At 37.7% G+C, this 17,887-nt stretch overlaps 1 protein-coding gene across 6 annotated transcripts in view; it reads left to right on the forward strand.

Annotated features, from left to right (window-relative positions):
• Window positions 1-17,887, forward strand: part of Nckap5 (NCK associated protein 5) — a 1,019,391-nt gene that overhangs the window by 887,912 nt on the left and 113,592 nt on the right. For all 6 annotated transcript variants that reach the window (XM_004659647.2, XM_045151370.1, XM_045151371.1 and 3 more), the window contains 2 exons: window positions 374-551; window positions 6,495-6,573. In XM_004659647.2, the coding sequence (XP_004659704.2) occupies window positions 374-551; window positions 6,495-6,573 (257 nt within the window). The remainder of the gene's footprint in view (window positions 1-373; window positions 552-6,494; window positions 6,574-17,887) is intronic.

Genomic DNA, 17,887 nt, shown 5'->3' on the forward strand with positions numbered 1-17,887 from the left:
GATAGAGGACCCCTGGAGCTTACTGAGAAGCTAGTCTAGCCTACTTGGTGAATTCCAGTATTACTCTGTCTCAAAGGAGGTGGGTGGCATTCCTGAGGAACTGACACCAGGCTTTGTCCTCTGGCCTCCGCATTTACACATAAAAACCATCATGAAAATAAGTGTAAGTTATTATTGTATCAAATCAATTTACATTGATACAGTAGAGAAATATTAGAAGGCATGTTCAAGGCTAGTGGGTAACACTTACCACTGAAAGATTTAAAACCAAAGAGCTGTATGGAGGTTACTTTAAACACTGAAGGGTCGGGATGAAGAGAGTGTTGGGAGACGAGCAATGTAATTTATCAGAGGAATCACTTTCTACCTGCAGAGTTGATAAGAAAGGCACTCCACAGACAGAAAATGGATCAAATAGTGTTTCCTGCAAGAGCATGTTAAAGGGCACTTCCCAGGGCTCCTGTTTTGCCAGCAGCTCCATCAGCATTCAAGGAAGCCAAAAGAAAATTATCAAAGCCAAAGTCAATGTGGAAATACCAAGAGACTCCCTGGTAAGTGCTCTACTATTGTGGTTAGAAAGTATTTTCGTCTGACATGTTCTAGCTAAGTTCTTTCTCCCATCTGCTAGTTCTATATAAGTAAGAAATTGTAGGTAGAACAGTAAAAAAAGCCTAAGAAAAAATATTTTTCACGTGTGTAAGTGGGATGTGTGTTCAGATGTTTATGTGTGTGAGATCAGAGGACAGCCTTGAGTGTTGGTCCTTGCCTTGCTTTTAGGCAGGGTCTCCTTGTTCACCACTGTATTTGCCAAGTTGATCAGTATACAGGTTTCCAGGCAATTCTCCTGTCACTGCTCCCCTTCTTCCCATAGGCATTCTGGATTCCAGATGTCAACTCTGATATCTAAGCTTTATGTAGGTAATGGGAACTGAATCCAGGCACTATGCTTACCCTGCAAGAGCTTTATCCATTGAGCCATCATGCCATGCCTAAGAGACAGCTGTGGTATTTATTACTGTCACTATTATTCTTTTTATGGAAGGGAGAAAAGCTAGGTGACAAGTGCAACAGACAAGGTAGCTGGAACACAGCGGGCGTGACTCTCTCCAGAAATGTTCTTTGCAGCATTATTTTCAGAACAATAGTATAATCACAGTGTGGTACCAGCAAAAGATGGTACTTTTGTCAAGTTCAAATTATATCTGTGATCAAAATTTGTTTGAATGATGATTTCTAATATCACCAGCAACAAAAGGTGAATGAACTGGATTTTAGATATGAAAGAGCTAAACTATTCAAGAGAACATGGGCTATTTTGATAATTTAAGTATTGTTCTTTTCTTAAAATGAAAGCTTCACACAGAAGTGCATCCTACCTAGAACAGAAAGTTAAGAACTACACAAAATGTGTTTTAATATTTCCTTGGAACATGCTAGTTTCAGATATTTTTGTTTTAAAGTTACCTTAATTAACAGTCATGTTTTATGTTTTTTTTTACAATTCATTGTGTGCTTGTTTAATTGATCTCATAATGTCTGTTGTTCTACTTAATTAGTTTTAAAGCACTTAAGTTAAAAAAATCTTTATAAAGTTACTTTATCTGTATCCTTTCATATTCTAATAAAGAACTTATACAATATAGTAATGCAATGTTTTTGAGGTAGAATTGAAATTTGAAATGATTATGCATATTGGCTTGCATAGGTAGGTCTAGGTTCGAAGACAGTAGTGGAAGGGACAAAGGAAAGGGCAATGGGGAGTGATATTATTGAAATGCTTTATATACAGTATGAAAATATCATAATGAAACTCATTATTGTGTACAGTTAATGTATGCTAATAAAAACATTTTAAAAGAATAGGAGAGGTTCTAAATGCAATCATGGCTGGCATTATTGATGTCTAACATTGTTTAGACTAGGGTTTCACAAAAGTCTTTTTTCTCAAAGACTGGAGGTGTGGATGCCATGAATGTGCTTGCCTCCTAAGCATGAAGACCTCAGTCTGATCCCTAGTACCAACATAAGTACTGGACCTGGAGACACATGTCTCTAATCTTAGCACTCAATAAGTGGAGACAGGCAGTTCCCTGGGACTCTCTGCTAGCTAGTCTTTCCAGTGAGAGACCCAGTTTCAAACAAGTGGACAATGTTCCTGATGATGACACCTGACCTTGACTTCTGGCCTTCATATATGCACATTTTCCTCACATAAGTCTGGAATCTAGTAAGTTCTAAGGTCTGTCTTTTGCACAGACTTTGCTAGTTACAGAATTTCCTTCTTCCTCCTATTTCACTCTTGGCTCTTATGAGATCATTCATTTTTGAAAACTTAGATGTTTCCTGCATTATAAAATGACAAATTCCAAGCATATCTGAGACTGCCCTTGTCATGACACTGAAAGGAAAGCAAGAATGGACGTGTGGAAATGTACAATATGCTGGGAATCCAATACCACTGATGCCAAGCTCTGATAAATGGACAGAGCCCCTTATCACAGACACTCCATTTAAGTACACCCCATTAAGGATGGCTCTGACAGCTTAGGGTCCATCTTCACTATAATGAAGTACAAAAAACAAAAATAGGGCTGGAGGGATGGCTAAGTGGTTAAGGTGCTTACCTGCAAAGCCAAATGACCCAGGTTCAATTCCCAAGGACTCACATAAGCCAGATGCACAAAGGGGCACACACATCTAAAGTTCATTTGCAGTGGCTGGAGGCCCTGGTATGCCCATTACTCCCCTCTCTCCCCCTGTTTATCTCTGTCAAATAAATAAATAAAAATAAAATATTAAAAAAACAAAAATAAAGACAACATGTTTGGCTTTTACAATTTTATTTTTACTTTCTTATTACTTCCTAATGCTAAAGTCATGTATGTCATGCTTTATTCTTTCCTCATGTCAAGTTGTATACTTTGGTCTTTCTGTAATATTGGTAAGGAGTATTCTTACTATTTTCTGTGAAGTACAATGGTTTCTTAAGCAGCCTAGGTATACATAATCAATAGGGATATGCTAATTTTTCTAGTGAGCTGTGAAAGGAAATTAGTCATGCTGAGAAGTTTCTCCATATAAAGGAATATTATTAACCTGGATAGATGACCAGCTAGACTTTTTTTAAAAAAAAATTTAAGTAAAGTATTTTTAAAATTTCCATAACCATCTGTGTGTATTGGGCTAAAATTACTAATTTCAAAAAGAACAATGTTATAGTCTCCTTTGGGATTGTACAAAAATAGCAGTGAAACCATTTATTATGCATCACCAGCCTATATGAGAAGAAGATAGATGCAAAATAAGATGTATTCTGATACCATATCATGGCATTGTGAATATCCATGAACCTTTTAAAATTCAGGCTAGAAGGGAATTCTCCCTCCACCGGGACTCAAGGTAAATTTGTGTTGTGCTTATTTTAAAGTGCATTGCAAAGGATATTTTTGTCATAGTACTCATATTAGTTGGAAAGAATAGCTGTACATGATATACTAGATGCCACACATTTATTCTGAATAAAAACATGATACTAAAGCCTTATGAGATAATGTGCCACTAAGCCTTCCCTTTACAAACAAAGATTATGTTTAGTTACAAGAGTCCTAAAGCAATTTATTTACTTTATTGTGTATGTATAGGTGTTTGTAGTGTGCAGGCATGTTTGGAGACATGTTCATATGTGTGTGGACACATGTGTGTGCATATTCATGTCAGAGCATACATATGTAGGACAGATGTCAATGTCAAGTGTCTTCCTCAGTCATTACACTTTGAGATAAGGTTTTTCACTGCTTAACCCAGAGCTCACGCATTCAGGTAGACTGCCTCTAAAAGAAATCTTGAGGATACTCTTGTCTCTGCCAACCCAGCACTGGGATTCCCGGTGCACATCAGCATGCCAATTGTTTGTTTTGTTTTTTTTTTAATATAGTTGTTGAGGTCTAAAAACAAGTCCTCGTGCTTTTCAGGCAAGCATTTTACTGGCTGAGCCATCTTTCTCCCTAATATTAGTTATTTTTACGTATCATTGTCACAATAGAAAGATGATTTACATATGCATAAATACACATACATATCAAATCCCTCTATGTCACAAAGCACTTAGTTCATCAGTAACTAAATATCCCTTTTTAGTGTGGTTAAGATAAAATAAAATATGAAAAAGCCCCAGTAATACTTTGCTGAAATAAATCATCTTCCCTCTGCAAAGCCTTAATTAGAGGCTTATGTCCCCATATCTGCTATCATTTGTAGACCACTTAGCTCTAATTTCTGTGTAATTTAGACCAGGGGCCATGTTACTTTGTACTTAAAGTGATTTTATATGATTTAAATAAAGGATGGGAAGAGACATCCTCTCGAAGGGCATTGCCTCCACATTAGGTCAGCAAGTCTGAGAGGCTTACTGTAGTGCTGTGTGCTGAGTTCTTCCTATAGATCAAGATAATTTTCTGAAGTGAGCAGCCTCAACAGAAGACTGCTCCAAGCTCTTATTTAATACCTCTGGACAAAAATAAAAATCATTAGCAAAGTTAATGAGATCATATACCTTCATCATGCACAAGAGAGAGATGACCATTTTAATGAAGGTATTTTAATTTAAATGATGGGAATTCTCTTCACCCACGTGTCATATTGTCTGTAGAAAATCACATCTGCTAATAAAAGATCATCAAATACTGTCCCATTAAAGATGGAACTCTGGTGATGAAATGGCAGAAAATAGTACAATAATTACACAAATTGTTATCATCTTATTAAGTTCTACAAAGTGTTATAATTTCAACATCCTTAATTGAATGAATCTGCTTTAAATGCTATTTTGATGCTAATAAGCCTCCTGCATATTTTTCCTCTCTCACAAAGTTTTCTAAGTGATGAACTTTTCCAGTGATAATGTCTTCTAGTTTTCTTCCTAGGATTACTATCTCATGCACATTCTTTTTTTTTAAGATGTTCTCTATGAAGATCTCCTTCTCCCTTGTGCTGGTACCCAGTTCACAAAGAAAACAGCACCCTTGCTTGTTTCTCCAATTATTCTTAGTTTCAGCGGGGGCCCTTTTGAGGTATGATGGGGTGGTTCTCTCCTTAGGATCTGCGTCTATCTAGAAAAAAAGAAGCAGATTCTCAAATGGAGAATAAAGTTAGCATCAGAAAAATTGGATAACCCTTATTTATTTATAGAGAATTTAATAGGTGTAGGCTAAAGTTTGGCAAACTGCCTCTGGCCAGCTATGATTCAGCAGGGAGCCAAATGGCCTCTGGCCTGCTACTTCCACATAGGATGTTAGAGTTAGAACTAACCATCTCAGAGGTAGCAGTATGCTATTGGCCCTTACATCTCACCTCATCCTAAAATCCCTGCCTTCGTTCTCAACATTATATAAACACCTGCCGGTAACAATAAAGTGAGTTCCTGCTTTCATGAGACTCCCGGCTGGGTAGTTTTGTTCCTGGCCGTCGACACCCACCCTCCTTCTCAAACCCTTGGAAGGAATCAGCGGGCCTGGTCCTCCCCCAGCACTACCTGCCGGGGGAGCCTGGCAACTTACCACACATGTGCCAATGCTAATGAAACTTCCTGTTTAGAATTCTCAGTTGTAGAAGTATAGAGTGCTTGCCTAGCATGCATGAAACCCTGGGTTCAATCCCCAGCACCACATATATAAATAAAGCCTGGTAACACATGCCTGTAATCCCAACATTCCAAAGGTAGAGGCAGGAGGATTAAAAGTTCATGGTCACCCTTGGCTACATAGTGAGTAACAAACCAGTCTGGGTTACATGAGACTTTTACTAAAAAAAAAAAAAAAAATTCTACAACTTCATGAGATTCTCTCCTAAGTTCCATTTGATCATGCTAACATGCTCTGGTGCCTGAACATACCAGTTGAGTTATAAGGTAATGTTTTTAATATAAAGTCTAGAAATATGTCTCAATATTCCAGTTCACTGAACACACATCACAGACTCCTTACTCATTATAGAAAGAGTAATATTCCAGGATAGGATCAGGAAATCTAAGCACACTTTAGCATATCTTCTTATTGTTAGAATAACTGATGGTGGGCTCTCTGATTCTGGAGGTATTTACTTCCTTAGACTTTATTTTTTTCTTTCTAATCTTTTGCTTGACTGACTGTATTGTAAAGTTTTCAGGCTGTTTCCTTAAAATCTTATGTAGAATCAGGTGCCATATAAGCCTTGTGTTTTGAAGCTGGGTTCTATTTCTGAAAACATGCCATTGTAATTAAAACTTATAATAAGCCAAATGATAAACTAAGAGAATATAGAATTATAAATAAATATATATATATATATATATATATATATGTGTGTGTGTGTGTGTGTGTGTGTGTGTGTGTGTTCATATACCTACACCTATGTGTATATACACTTATACTCCATGTACCTACAACAGACACTAACATTATCCTAAGGATAGCCAAGGATTTTCTGTGATGTAAGCATATGATGTTTTCTGGCTGCAGGTGAAGAATGTCAATGAAGACTTACAAGAGAATGAAGACGACAGAATTGGAGATTCTGCATTTCAGAGCCATGTCATAGGTAAAAAAAAAAAAAAAAAATGTGTAGATAAATTTCCCACTTTGATACCTTTTCTTCGGCTTTATTAGAGACTTGTCTCATACCTGCTGTTAGGTTGAGGTTCATAACTTGAACTTCTTAGACATAAGATACTAACAATACCCAATTGGATTGGGGCTAGGGATATATCCAGTTGTTAAAAGGTTTCACTCACAAGGCCCTGGGGTCAATAACTAGTACCACAAAACAGTTAAAAAATAATAGTGAAAACAGTGTATTTGTAAATGAGAGAAAGGCAAATCAATATGGAGTGCTTATGTGAATATCAAATGAAAGTGACACTGGCCACAAGTAATTGCTTTCTGGGGCAATAATCAACTCTGAGTGGATCCAGTTTATATAATTGTCTGAAAAAGCAACTAAATGCTTATGTCTACATGTTTCGGTTAGAAATATTTTGGTTGGAAATTTTCTTAAATAGAACATTTAAAAATATCAAATATTTTACACATACTACCAAATAGAACAAGAAAGTGAAGCTTGCCAAAATCTTTAACTCTTTTTCTCCATCATTTCTGTCAGACATACTAAGACCTAAATGTAGATTGACCTGTTTCTGAATTAAATTTAACTTTTCAGCTATTCCTCTTTACTTTGTTGTATGTGTTCGTATTTGTGAGTGCAGATACACATGTTCCATAGCATCCATGTAAAGGTGAGAGGACAAGTTTAACTGTCTGTACTCACCTCCTACTTTGCTTAAGGCAGGGTCTGTTAATGTTCACATTTGCACCATGATATTTGTGAGCTTTGGGGCAATTCTCCTGTCTCTACCCCTCTTCTCACCTTAGGTATGCTGGAATTACAAACACACTACTGTGGCAAGCTTTATGTATATTCTGGAGATCCAAATTCAGGTTATTCTGCTTACACAGCAAGCACTTTTAACCAATGATCCATCTTCTTATCTTCTGGTCAGCTGTTCCTTAAAGTTGATAACTTGTGACAAAATTGAAGCACACGTTTCCACTGTTGGAACTCAGCTCATCTGATTTTGGCCTTCAGGAGATAACTGTAATAGAGGGGTCATGGGTGGCTGATCCTTGTTAGAAGTTTGAAGAAGTGATGGATTTTAAGGTCCCCAGACTAATTTGGACATTTTGAAATTCGTTCTTCTTTGGACTGTATTAGTTGCTGCTCAGTTATGGTACAGGACACCCAAAAGGATGGGGTGATTGTTCCACATCATTTTTGGGTATAACAAGTTCTGAATTCCACATCCAAGGACACAACATGGCCAGGTTCTGGGAGCTTCAGTGTCCTTTGCCTTCATATAGAAACTCTTAGCATCCAAGTCTCAGCCCCTCCAGCTGAGTTCTCTAGTGGAATGTGTTGTGGCTGATTTTCTAGCATGCCCAGCAGTCATTTGCAAACTATAATTTACAATATGTCTCTGAGTGTTGTATTCTCATAGCTTAATGAGACTAGCACACCATTATTACTCCTTTCATTTGTAATTGGGAATACAAAAGTCTTAACAAAGAGCCAAATGAGTGTAATCTGAATAGGATTATAATTCTGAAAAGACATCCTTTTATTATCATTGTCAAAGTGAAATTCTTTAATTGGTATCAGACCAACATAGTTAGCTAATATGCAAGTTAAATATTGTTTAAAAGACTTCAAACATGATACTATGTAAAGCCCCACTGAGTCATCTTTTTTACATAATGGGGTATTAGTTCTGTGCAAAAACATATAAAATTAAAGGATGATTTTTGTTTCTAGAGATCTGTGCTAATATAAATATTTGAATAGACTAGCAAGCCTATAGATCTTCATAGTTCTATATGATAGTCATTAGCCATATGCAGCTATTTCAACATTAATTAAAACACCATCAAATTGAAAAATTAATTTGTAAGTTGCACTAACTATGTTTTGAGGGCTCGGTGGCTGCACATCCTGTAGGGTTTCCTTCATCACTGTTCTGGTAAACAATGCTGCTTTGGAATTTTTTCCACTTAAGTTAATGGGGACCATGTTTGTGATGGCAAAAACAGACTGAGTATCAGATAAATATAGACTTGTTCTTTAAAATCATAGTAAATATGTAAATAAGAGACTATGCCACAAAGAAACAACAAGAAAGCCTTATATTCCATTTCTCAAATAATAAAATAATTTGTCATCTTGTAAAATCAAAACTATCAAACAAGAAGAGATATGTGGGGCAACTCAATAGTATTATCAAAAAACCTCACTCACTTTATGTACCTACTTATATCACCATGTTATTTTCCTGTCTGTCTCTGTGTTACCTCCTGACGCAAATTATTTCTGCCACTGTACAGTCTCATTCCCATTCACACGAAAAGTATAAGGAATTAAAGTAACAGAATAAAAGAAGAATTAAAGATCCCAGAATGCCTGATAGATTGTATTGTGTGTGCCTTTACTGAGAAGTGATCATCCAGCCAATACTAGCCACAAAGTCTGCTGGGAAAGTACATCTGCTCCTCTCTTGCTTAAAGAGACACAGAGAGAAGACTAGCCAATTGGCAGGAAGTTCTGAAAGCTTTCTCCACTGTAAGGCTGAATGAGACTCAAGTGGTTATTCCCTAACAGTTCTCGTGAATATACATTTTACACCCTGATAATCTTCATTTTTTGTTCAATCAGAGTGTTTTCAGGTAGCTTTATAGTCATAATACAATATTTTCAGTAATACTACCTGAATAAATCTAAGCATATTTCTCTACCAATCAAATATAAATGGATGTCTTTGAAAGAAGAATAATCAGAAATACTGTGATTCTGAATGTTTGCACTTTTGGGCCTCAGGGTAATCACGTTGGTTTAATCAAAATATTTTGAGTTGATTACAAGACAAAATATTATTAACAGAACCTGATCTGGATTGAAATTCAACATATATGACTTAAGTAAAATAGTTTTGCTAGATTTTTTTTCTTTCAAATTGTCCTAATAAATATGAGACTGCCATGTGACTGTGTAAAGAATGAAGAAGGATGAAAACATGCAACATTCAGTGACTACCATAGCCTGATAGAACTATTAGCCCAAATGTTTTCAACTACCATATTTCTAGTTTTTCTCTCCTGATTATTGAATATAATAAATTCACCATATTGAATTAGTTACCTTCTTGCTGCTATAACAATATACCAGACAAGAAGAAGCCTAAGACAGGAGAGAGTTTATTTAATCTTACAGTTCTAGGCAGGGACAGCTTGATGACAGGAGTAGGTGGCCAAATAGTCATATTACAGCCTCAGCCAAGAAATAGAGAGCAAACGGGAAGCAATGATGGGCTATGGAATCTCAAGGTCTGTCCACAGTGACCCACTTCATCTACCAAGCTTTCACCTCTTAAATGTCCCCCAACTTCACATAAAATGTCACCAGCTGGGGGCCCAGTGTTGAAACATGAACCTGTGGGGGACATTTTACCTTCAAACCATAACACCTATACTCATTATCTACTAGGGTGAAATAGTTGCAAGGAATTTAACTACCACTTGTATACATTGAAAATGTTAGAGACTGATGAGCATAAAAAATAATTCCCTAAATTAAGACCAAGGATTCAGAACTTCTGATCAAACCCAGAAAGGTCTGTAAAGAACTTGGAGGAAGACATCATACCAATGTTGTAGTACAGAGAAAAGATCTTGTAAGGATGTGGAAAAAGTTATACAGAATCCAGTGGTGCCCATAAAAACAAAGATTCCTGGTAGATGCTTAGAAAGTGAAGGATGCACATCATTTCCCCAAACCTAAAAGGCTTAAAAAGAAGTCTGTTTTGTACCTCAATGAGTAAATTCCTTAGTGTTTCCTCATTGCATAAGCCCTGTTTAGTGTCCCCTTTTGTCAGGGTTAGCATCTAGTCTTTTTTGCATGATTCAGAAGTGTAGCTAAGACCAGAGTGTAGCAAGACAAAGGATGTAGTTTAGTTCTGATAATCTAGCTCCCAGTTAGATTTATCAAGTTGCCTTGGAGGTCTTGTAACTGATGCTGCCACCAAGCGATACTTCCAGCCCAGTCTGCCCATTCCGACCTCCTTAGCCAGAGCTGTCTTGCAGGAAGATAATAGGTGCTTAAAATGTGCCTTTATGTGACTGTGGAGAAGCCTCAATCAATAAAGTGCTTGCCGTGCCACCATGAGGTTCTGGCTTGATCCCCTGAACCCATGAAAAATTGCCAGGCATGATGGCATTCATCTTAATCCTTGCACTGGGAAGGTCAAGACAGGTGGATTCCTGAAGATCTCTGGCCAATCAGTATATCTTAGTTTGTAAGCTTCAGATGAATGACAGATTCTGTTACAAACAAGTGAATGGCACTTGAGGAACAACACTTTAGATTGCTCTCTGCCCTCCATATCTCTGTTCACACACAGACATTGATACCCATATGTGTCCATATAAACTCAGATACAATGCAATCTGGGGCATGGAATGGAGAAATGTAAGGAGGAAGGGTTTAGCATTTAGGAAAGTAAGGGAAACAAGTTACACATAGAGAGAGATTAGCTACCAGAGACAGGGGAGATATGCTGCCTTATGACATAGAATAAATTAACCCAGATGCTTGAATGGGAAGAGCCCACTACATTGTTAATGGATGAGATACATTGTCTTGTCGGCTCTCCATATTTACCCAAAGCCTCTCAAAGGACAGTTTCTCAAATGACAGTTAATTCACCTTAACATGTGTCTGTGACCAGTGTCACAGTAAAGAATGAGGAAAGATAAAACAAAATCAGTGGCAGGGTGCTTGCCTGAAAGCTGTTCATAGGACAGAGGAGTCTGGAATAAGTAAGATGACGGTATATATTTCACTACTACTACCTTGTCTCTGTTCAGTGCTTTCTGTTTGCTGGGCATTGGCCTGGGTGTTTTATGTATGTGGCCTTTTTCTCATAAGCATGAGAGCCTTTCAAGTTAGATACAGTCACAATCAGAACTTGAAAAAATGGATATTCTGAGAGTTTATTCATCTTTCTCCACAGTACAGCCATTATTCAAACCCAGATTCATCATTAGATGTAAAATAAAGTTGGGAATGAGAGCTAACATAATTAAGTGCCTACCTTATAAATAAGAACGTTGAGTTCAATCCCCAGAACCCATGTTTGTTTGTTTTTTAAGCCAGGTGTAGTGAAACATGTTTAGAATCCAAAAATGAGTTATGTAGAGACAAGAGGATCACTAAAACTTGCTGGCCAGTGAGTATAGCCTACTTTGTAATCTCTAGCCCAGTCAGGGAGAAACTGTATCTCAAAAAACAAACAAACAAACAAACAAACGTGCATAGTACCTGAGGAAGAACAAGGAGCAAGCAAGGTTATGCTGTGGCACACACACACACATACACACACACACACACACACACACACACACACACACACACACACACAATGATAAAGTCAAGTAAGAATGCTAAATGATGATTGTGCATTCTTGGATGACTTTTCATATCACAGAAACCACAGTATCCTCTCAATACCTTGTGTGGTCAGAGGTCATAATTACAAATAAACTTCTAAGGTACTGAGTATCACCAACTGGACTTGGAGTCCACATGCATATATCCTCAGGCTCATGGGGATTTCGAGGATGGAAAGAGCATGGCCTCTCTTGGAGAAGCAACTCTAATTGACCATCTGGAATAAGGCTATCCCTATGAAGCCACATCTTTGCACTTTCAACAGAAGTCAAATCCTAAATTTTAGGTGACATACAGTTAATTTTGAAATGTGGCTCATTTCTTAAAAAAAAATCTTCAGTGATCAGTGATTTCCTTTTATATGGAAAGATGTCAAGTTACAATTTCAAAATCTTTTTACTAAATACCATATCTGAAAGTAAAGAATATAATATAAAACTCTGCCCATTCTTTAAATAAATAGCTGAGCTGCAGACAGATTGTTCCTCAGAGGCTGGGAATAGAAAGGAAGCGTCAAGACCTAGACACAAGAGAGAGCAGCATCTGCTCACATGCACTTTGCTAGCCTTTGCATGTTGGGTAGATTGCTAGTCTGTTTTACCTTTGATCTTCTTGGTTTTAGTATTGAAGTCCTCATATCTTGGCAAACACTCAGGGCTGGGAACACTAGGACAGCTGGTCATTCTACCTAGTGCTAAATGATTGAAAGCCAAAGGACTGGACAAGTGAGATAAGGTCAAAGACACACTCCACTCTTTGTAGGATAAAATTGCAATCCAAATGCCAGTTGCAACAAACCCATGCTGCAGAGTAAGACTTTGAATTTAAGTACTTGACCCAGCCTCAATTCAGTCTTGCTTCTAGCTAGGAAAAATAAAATAAAAAGAATGCAAAAGGTGTTTTCTGAAGACTGTAGCACAATTCATATGTCTCAGAGGTGTGACTCACTTTCTTTGTGTCTTCTAAATCCTCCAGCATGAAATTCCAACCATTATGGGCATACTATGCTGTTAATAATGAAGTAAAGAACTGAGAGAGGGAATAGATGAAACAGGAAGAGTAAAATGTTACTATTTTTCAAAGATAAGCAATGGCTATATGAGAATTCATCACACTGTTTGGGGGTTTTAAGATGAATCAAGGGCTGGAGATATGGGTCAGTAGTTAAAGGCACTTGCATGCAAGACCTGTTACCCAAGGGTCAATTCCCAGCACCTGCATAAAACCAGATACACAAAATGGTGCTTATCTCATAAATAAAGAAATTAATTAATATATTTGGGTTGGTAGCACACCCTGGAGTCTTGCCAGAACCCAACTCAGATGCTCTTTCAAGGCACTTGCTCTAATCTTTGTTTGCAAATCAGTTTCCATAGAACCTTCTAATCATAGAATTTCACTAAAAAATATGAGGGAAAACATAACTTATTAGTAAAAGCAAGACAAAAATCCTAATATCATAAAATTAGTCACAAAAAGTAATTAATTAGGAATTATTCAGTAGAGAATATGTAAGAATTTGGGATGTTTAAATGGAAGTAAAGATTAAAATTATCAAGGAACAACTGAACAGTCAGACTTTAAAAATGTGGGATCTAATAGAGCTATAAAAGTAGAACTTTGTTAAATAATACTACAAGTGAACTGGTAATTGATGGTAGGGTTAAAATTATACAAAATGCAAAAGATGAAATCCCCCTACATATTATTTCAATTCCAGCATAAAAGAGTAAAGTGAAATGGTTATGCATAATGTTAAAGTGACAGTGAGGGCCCAGATGTGGCTCAATGGGTAAAGCACTCCTGCACAAGCATGGCTGCCTGAGCTGGGACCCACAGAACAACATAAAGCCGAATGCTTTTCCCCCTACGGCAAGATAGGAGGCAGAGACAGGAGACCCTCTGGAAGCTTGTGGTCCACATTCTCTGGGAAATGCAGTGGTGAACAAGAGACCCTACCTTTTAGCTGTAAGGTAAGGACATACTCAAGATTGTGTCCTCTAACCTCTACACACACACACCTTAGCGCACACTTGTCTGCACATGCACATAAACACACACATAAAAATTGTACAAAATAATGACTTGAAGATTTTTGCAGAACTAAAGTTGCCAACCCTCAAATTCAGATCAGCTAATAATATACAAAGAAATCCACACTTAAACACATCTTTGTAAAAAGGTGAGCTACAAAAATAAAGATATTAAAATAAAATATAAGTTTTATAGATTACCTAGAAGGAAAGGCTGCTAGAATGACAGTTAACTTCTGTATTGCAGCAATGAAATCCAGCAAACAATGGAATTCAGTGTTCAGTGAGTCAAGACAAATTAATTATCTAAAATGAATACTCAGGGAAACTATTCTTCAATAGAAAGATCAGGTAGGAAAGACATTTTCAAAGGAAAACAAAACTAAGACTTTTATCACTAGATTCTCATTAAAGGACTTCTAAGAAAACATCAAATAAGAAAAAATGATCAGAGGAGAGTATGAAATACAAGAATTGACAGCTGAGAAAAGTTATAAACACACTGTATATAACAGGAATATCACACACAGCTGCATGTGGTGATACTCGCCTTTAATCCCGGCACTGGGAAGCAGAGGTAGGAGGATCGCCATGAGTTCAAGGTCAACCTGAGACTACAGAGTGTATTCCAGGTCACCCTGGGCTACAGTGAGACCCTTCCGCAAACAACAGCAACAACAAAAAATTACACACATCATAGAGACTAAATAGTGTTTGTTAATAAAATATGTCCAAACACCAGAATGCCCAACAATGTATATTATTGTCTGATATGATTTAGAAATACATTAGGTACAAAGAAGGCTATGTTGTTGTATAGATCAAATGAGAACTTTGGCTAATGATGGAAATGAAAACTGAGTTCCTTATTGATGTAAGAGACCAAGAAAAGAGGCAGAAAAAAATCTTTGAAACAGCGATTCTGTCATATCAAACAAACCATTAAACTGCTGATGAGCTAGAGAAAGGAAGAGTATAGTACAAAAAGAGGAAATATCCATTTTCAATAAATCATACTTTGGAGTTGATCTGGGCATTTTTTTAATACATCATACATATCCAACCTGAGTGCACACCCTTTAAGATAAGACCTTATGTTTTGAAAATGGAAGTTCCCAAGGAAAATAATTTAACAATGTCAGTCTTCATCTGCCCCTAGGTAGAATGAGAGGAGAGTTATTTAGCCCTCATCTTATCATTGGTACACTGTCTGCTCCACTCATTTTACACACAATCAGATAAAAGAATGTTTGGTTTTATCTTTTCTTAGCAACCTTGGTGTAGCTAAAAGTTTTTGAAGAAGGGATAGGACAAGCTGTGAGGTTCCCAGGTTATGAGGCATTGTCACAGCCAAACCAGGAGCACTGATTCAACTTCCAATATGTTTCTTACGTAGCTAACACCTGTACTCTGGAGATTTCATTGTTTGATTATAAAAGCCAGAAGAATTTGAAGAGAGACTTTCATGCCACCTTGATAAATAGTCTCTGCCTGTAACTCAATTGTGGCAGTTCCCAAACAGAGGAGAAATATGCTTTCAGGTGACTATCTGCCCATTTGAAACCCAGCACTGCGTGTTACCTTGAGAGATCCAACATGTAAGAACATATTTGGAATCAGAATCACCCACCTGATTCTAAATGAGCATATTGTGTTTGAAAGTTTGTAAGCATGTTATTTGTCAGCCTGGGCTAGAGTGAGACCCTTCCTCAGAAAACCAAAAAAAAAAAAAAAGAGAGAGAGAAAGAATGAAGCCATTTCCCCCTCACAGTATTCCTGGTTGTCAAACAAATAGTTTCCTTGATGTACAAGGTATGTGCTTATAAGTTTACTTTAATAAAAGTATTTGGATTGATTCTTTTCCAAAGTAACATACATGTATATACTTCCCCCCCCTCTTTGTTTGTTTTACTAATTATGTACATACTCAGTATGTAAACAGCACATGTTGGTACCATCCTTACCTTCATTCCTGCCTCCCCAAAGGGGGCCCTCCTTGATGGGGATGCAGGTCTTCCCCATGGGGATTGTGGGTCATGTATTGTGGGGGCAGCTGTCAGTTATAGGGAAAAGGCAATGTCTCTGTGCATAATGTCCCAACTTATGCCTCTAACCATCTCCGCCTTCCCACTTCCATGAAATTCTTTGAGCCATGCAGGGAGCATTTTAAGTCTACTTCAGTGATGGGCCTTAGGAACCTTTTGATCTTTGGTTTGGTAGGTGTTGAGAGTCCTCAGTGTCTATCTCCTTCACCCTTGTACTAATATCACATGCACTGAGAAAGCAGAACACTTGGTCATTTCCCCAATTCTTCCAGGGTTTCAGCTGGGGCCCTGGTGGAGTGCTATGGGTCTTTTCTCTCCTCAGGTACCACTTCCATCTGAAAAGAGAAGCATAATCTCCAACGGATAGTGATGTCAGCAGAGGCTAAGTGGTATAACCATTGTTAGTTTAGAGAGAAATTAATGGGTGTAGACCCTTTGGTAGCCCAAGATTGGTGGGAGCTTGATATTGGAAATCAAACTCATTATCTGGATGTGATTCTGACATTTTTTCCCCAATTCCAAATATGGGTTGATTTCCCCTAAGTGGATCTGTTAGCCAACCCAAGAGCAGTTGGTTACCACCGTGGCTGTGTGCCACTATTGCACTTGTGTGAGCATCATGTCAGGTTGCTTGCTTCTGAGTAGCTAAGACCTTGAGTCACTCAGACAGATATTGGCCACTTTCCCCCAGTACCTCATGTAGTGCCTTCTAACACGAGATGGGCTAACTTTCTGGGTATTGAGTCTCTTCCAGATTCCAGTCAGGTCTCTCCATGTTCCATACCAATAGCATATTGTGCCTTTAGCAGTAGAGTCTTACCATTAACCTCTGGTGGGTAATCAAGTGCTTTGACAGAAGTCTGTCTTGTTTTGGGAAAACAAGGTCTGTATGATCAACAGTTCCTTGTGGGTGTTAACTGCACCCTACTAGGATTTACAGACCAGCGGCAAGGGAAAAGAAAGAAGAAAAAGAAAAAAAAATAGAAAAAAAAAAAAAGAAGAAGCAGGAGACATTTAATCTCACCCTCTCCAAGGGCCCGCTAAGGTCCTGTTGAGAGTTCAACCTTTTAGTTTATCTTCCAGGATATAGGATTCTATGGTAGCAATTCCATTTGGGTTCACTTTTGTATCTTCCCCACCTTTACCCTCTCCACAAGTCCTACCCTCCCTATTGTCTAGGCCTCAAGATACCTACTAGTTATGTTATCATCTTGGGCTGATCCAGGTTAGGAGCCGCAAATGAGTGAGACCATGTGATGATTGTCTTTCTGAGATTGTGTGAGCTTGCTGAGTATGATTTATTCCAAGTTTGACCATCTTTTCTACAAATTTCATGGTGTTACTTTTTTTTTCTAACTGCTGAGTAGAATTACATCATGTAGATATACCACATCTTGGTCATCCATTCATCCAATGATGGGCACCTAACTTAATTTTTTATTATTATTATTTTTTTGTTACCAGAGAGAGAGAGGAAGAGAGTATTGGCACACTGGGACTTGCAGCCACTGCACTCAAACTCCAGACACATGCATCATCTTGTGCTCTTGTGCAATCTTGGGCACTGTGTCACTTTATACAGCTGGATTATATGGGACCTGGAAAGTAGAACATGAGTCCTTAGGCTTCGCAAACAAGTGCCTTAACCACAAAGCCATCTCTCTAGCCCATGTACCATTTAAATATTTTTTTATATTTATGTATTTATGAGAGAAATAAACAGAGAAGGAGAATGGGCATGCCAGGGCCTCTAGCCACTGCAAATAAACTCCAGACACGTGTCAT

This window comes from Jaculus jaculus, chromosome 5 (genome assembly GCF_020740685.1).
Source record: "Jaculus jaculus isolate mJacJac1 chromosome 5, mJacJac1.mat.Y.cur, whole genome shotgun sequence".
Lineage (NCBI taxonomy): Eukaryota > Metazoa > Chordata > Mammalia > Rodentia > Dipodidae > Jaculus > Jaculus jaculus.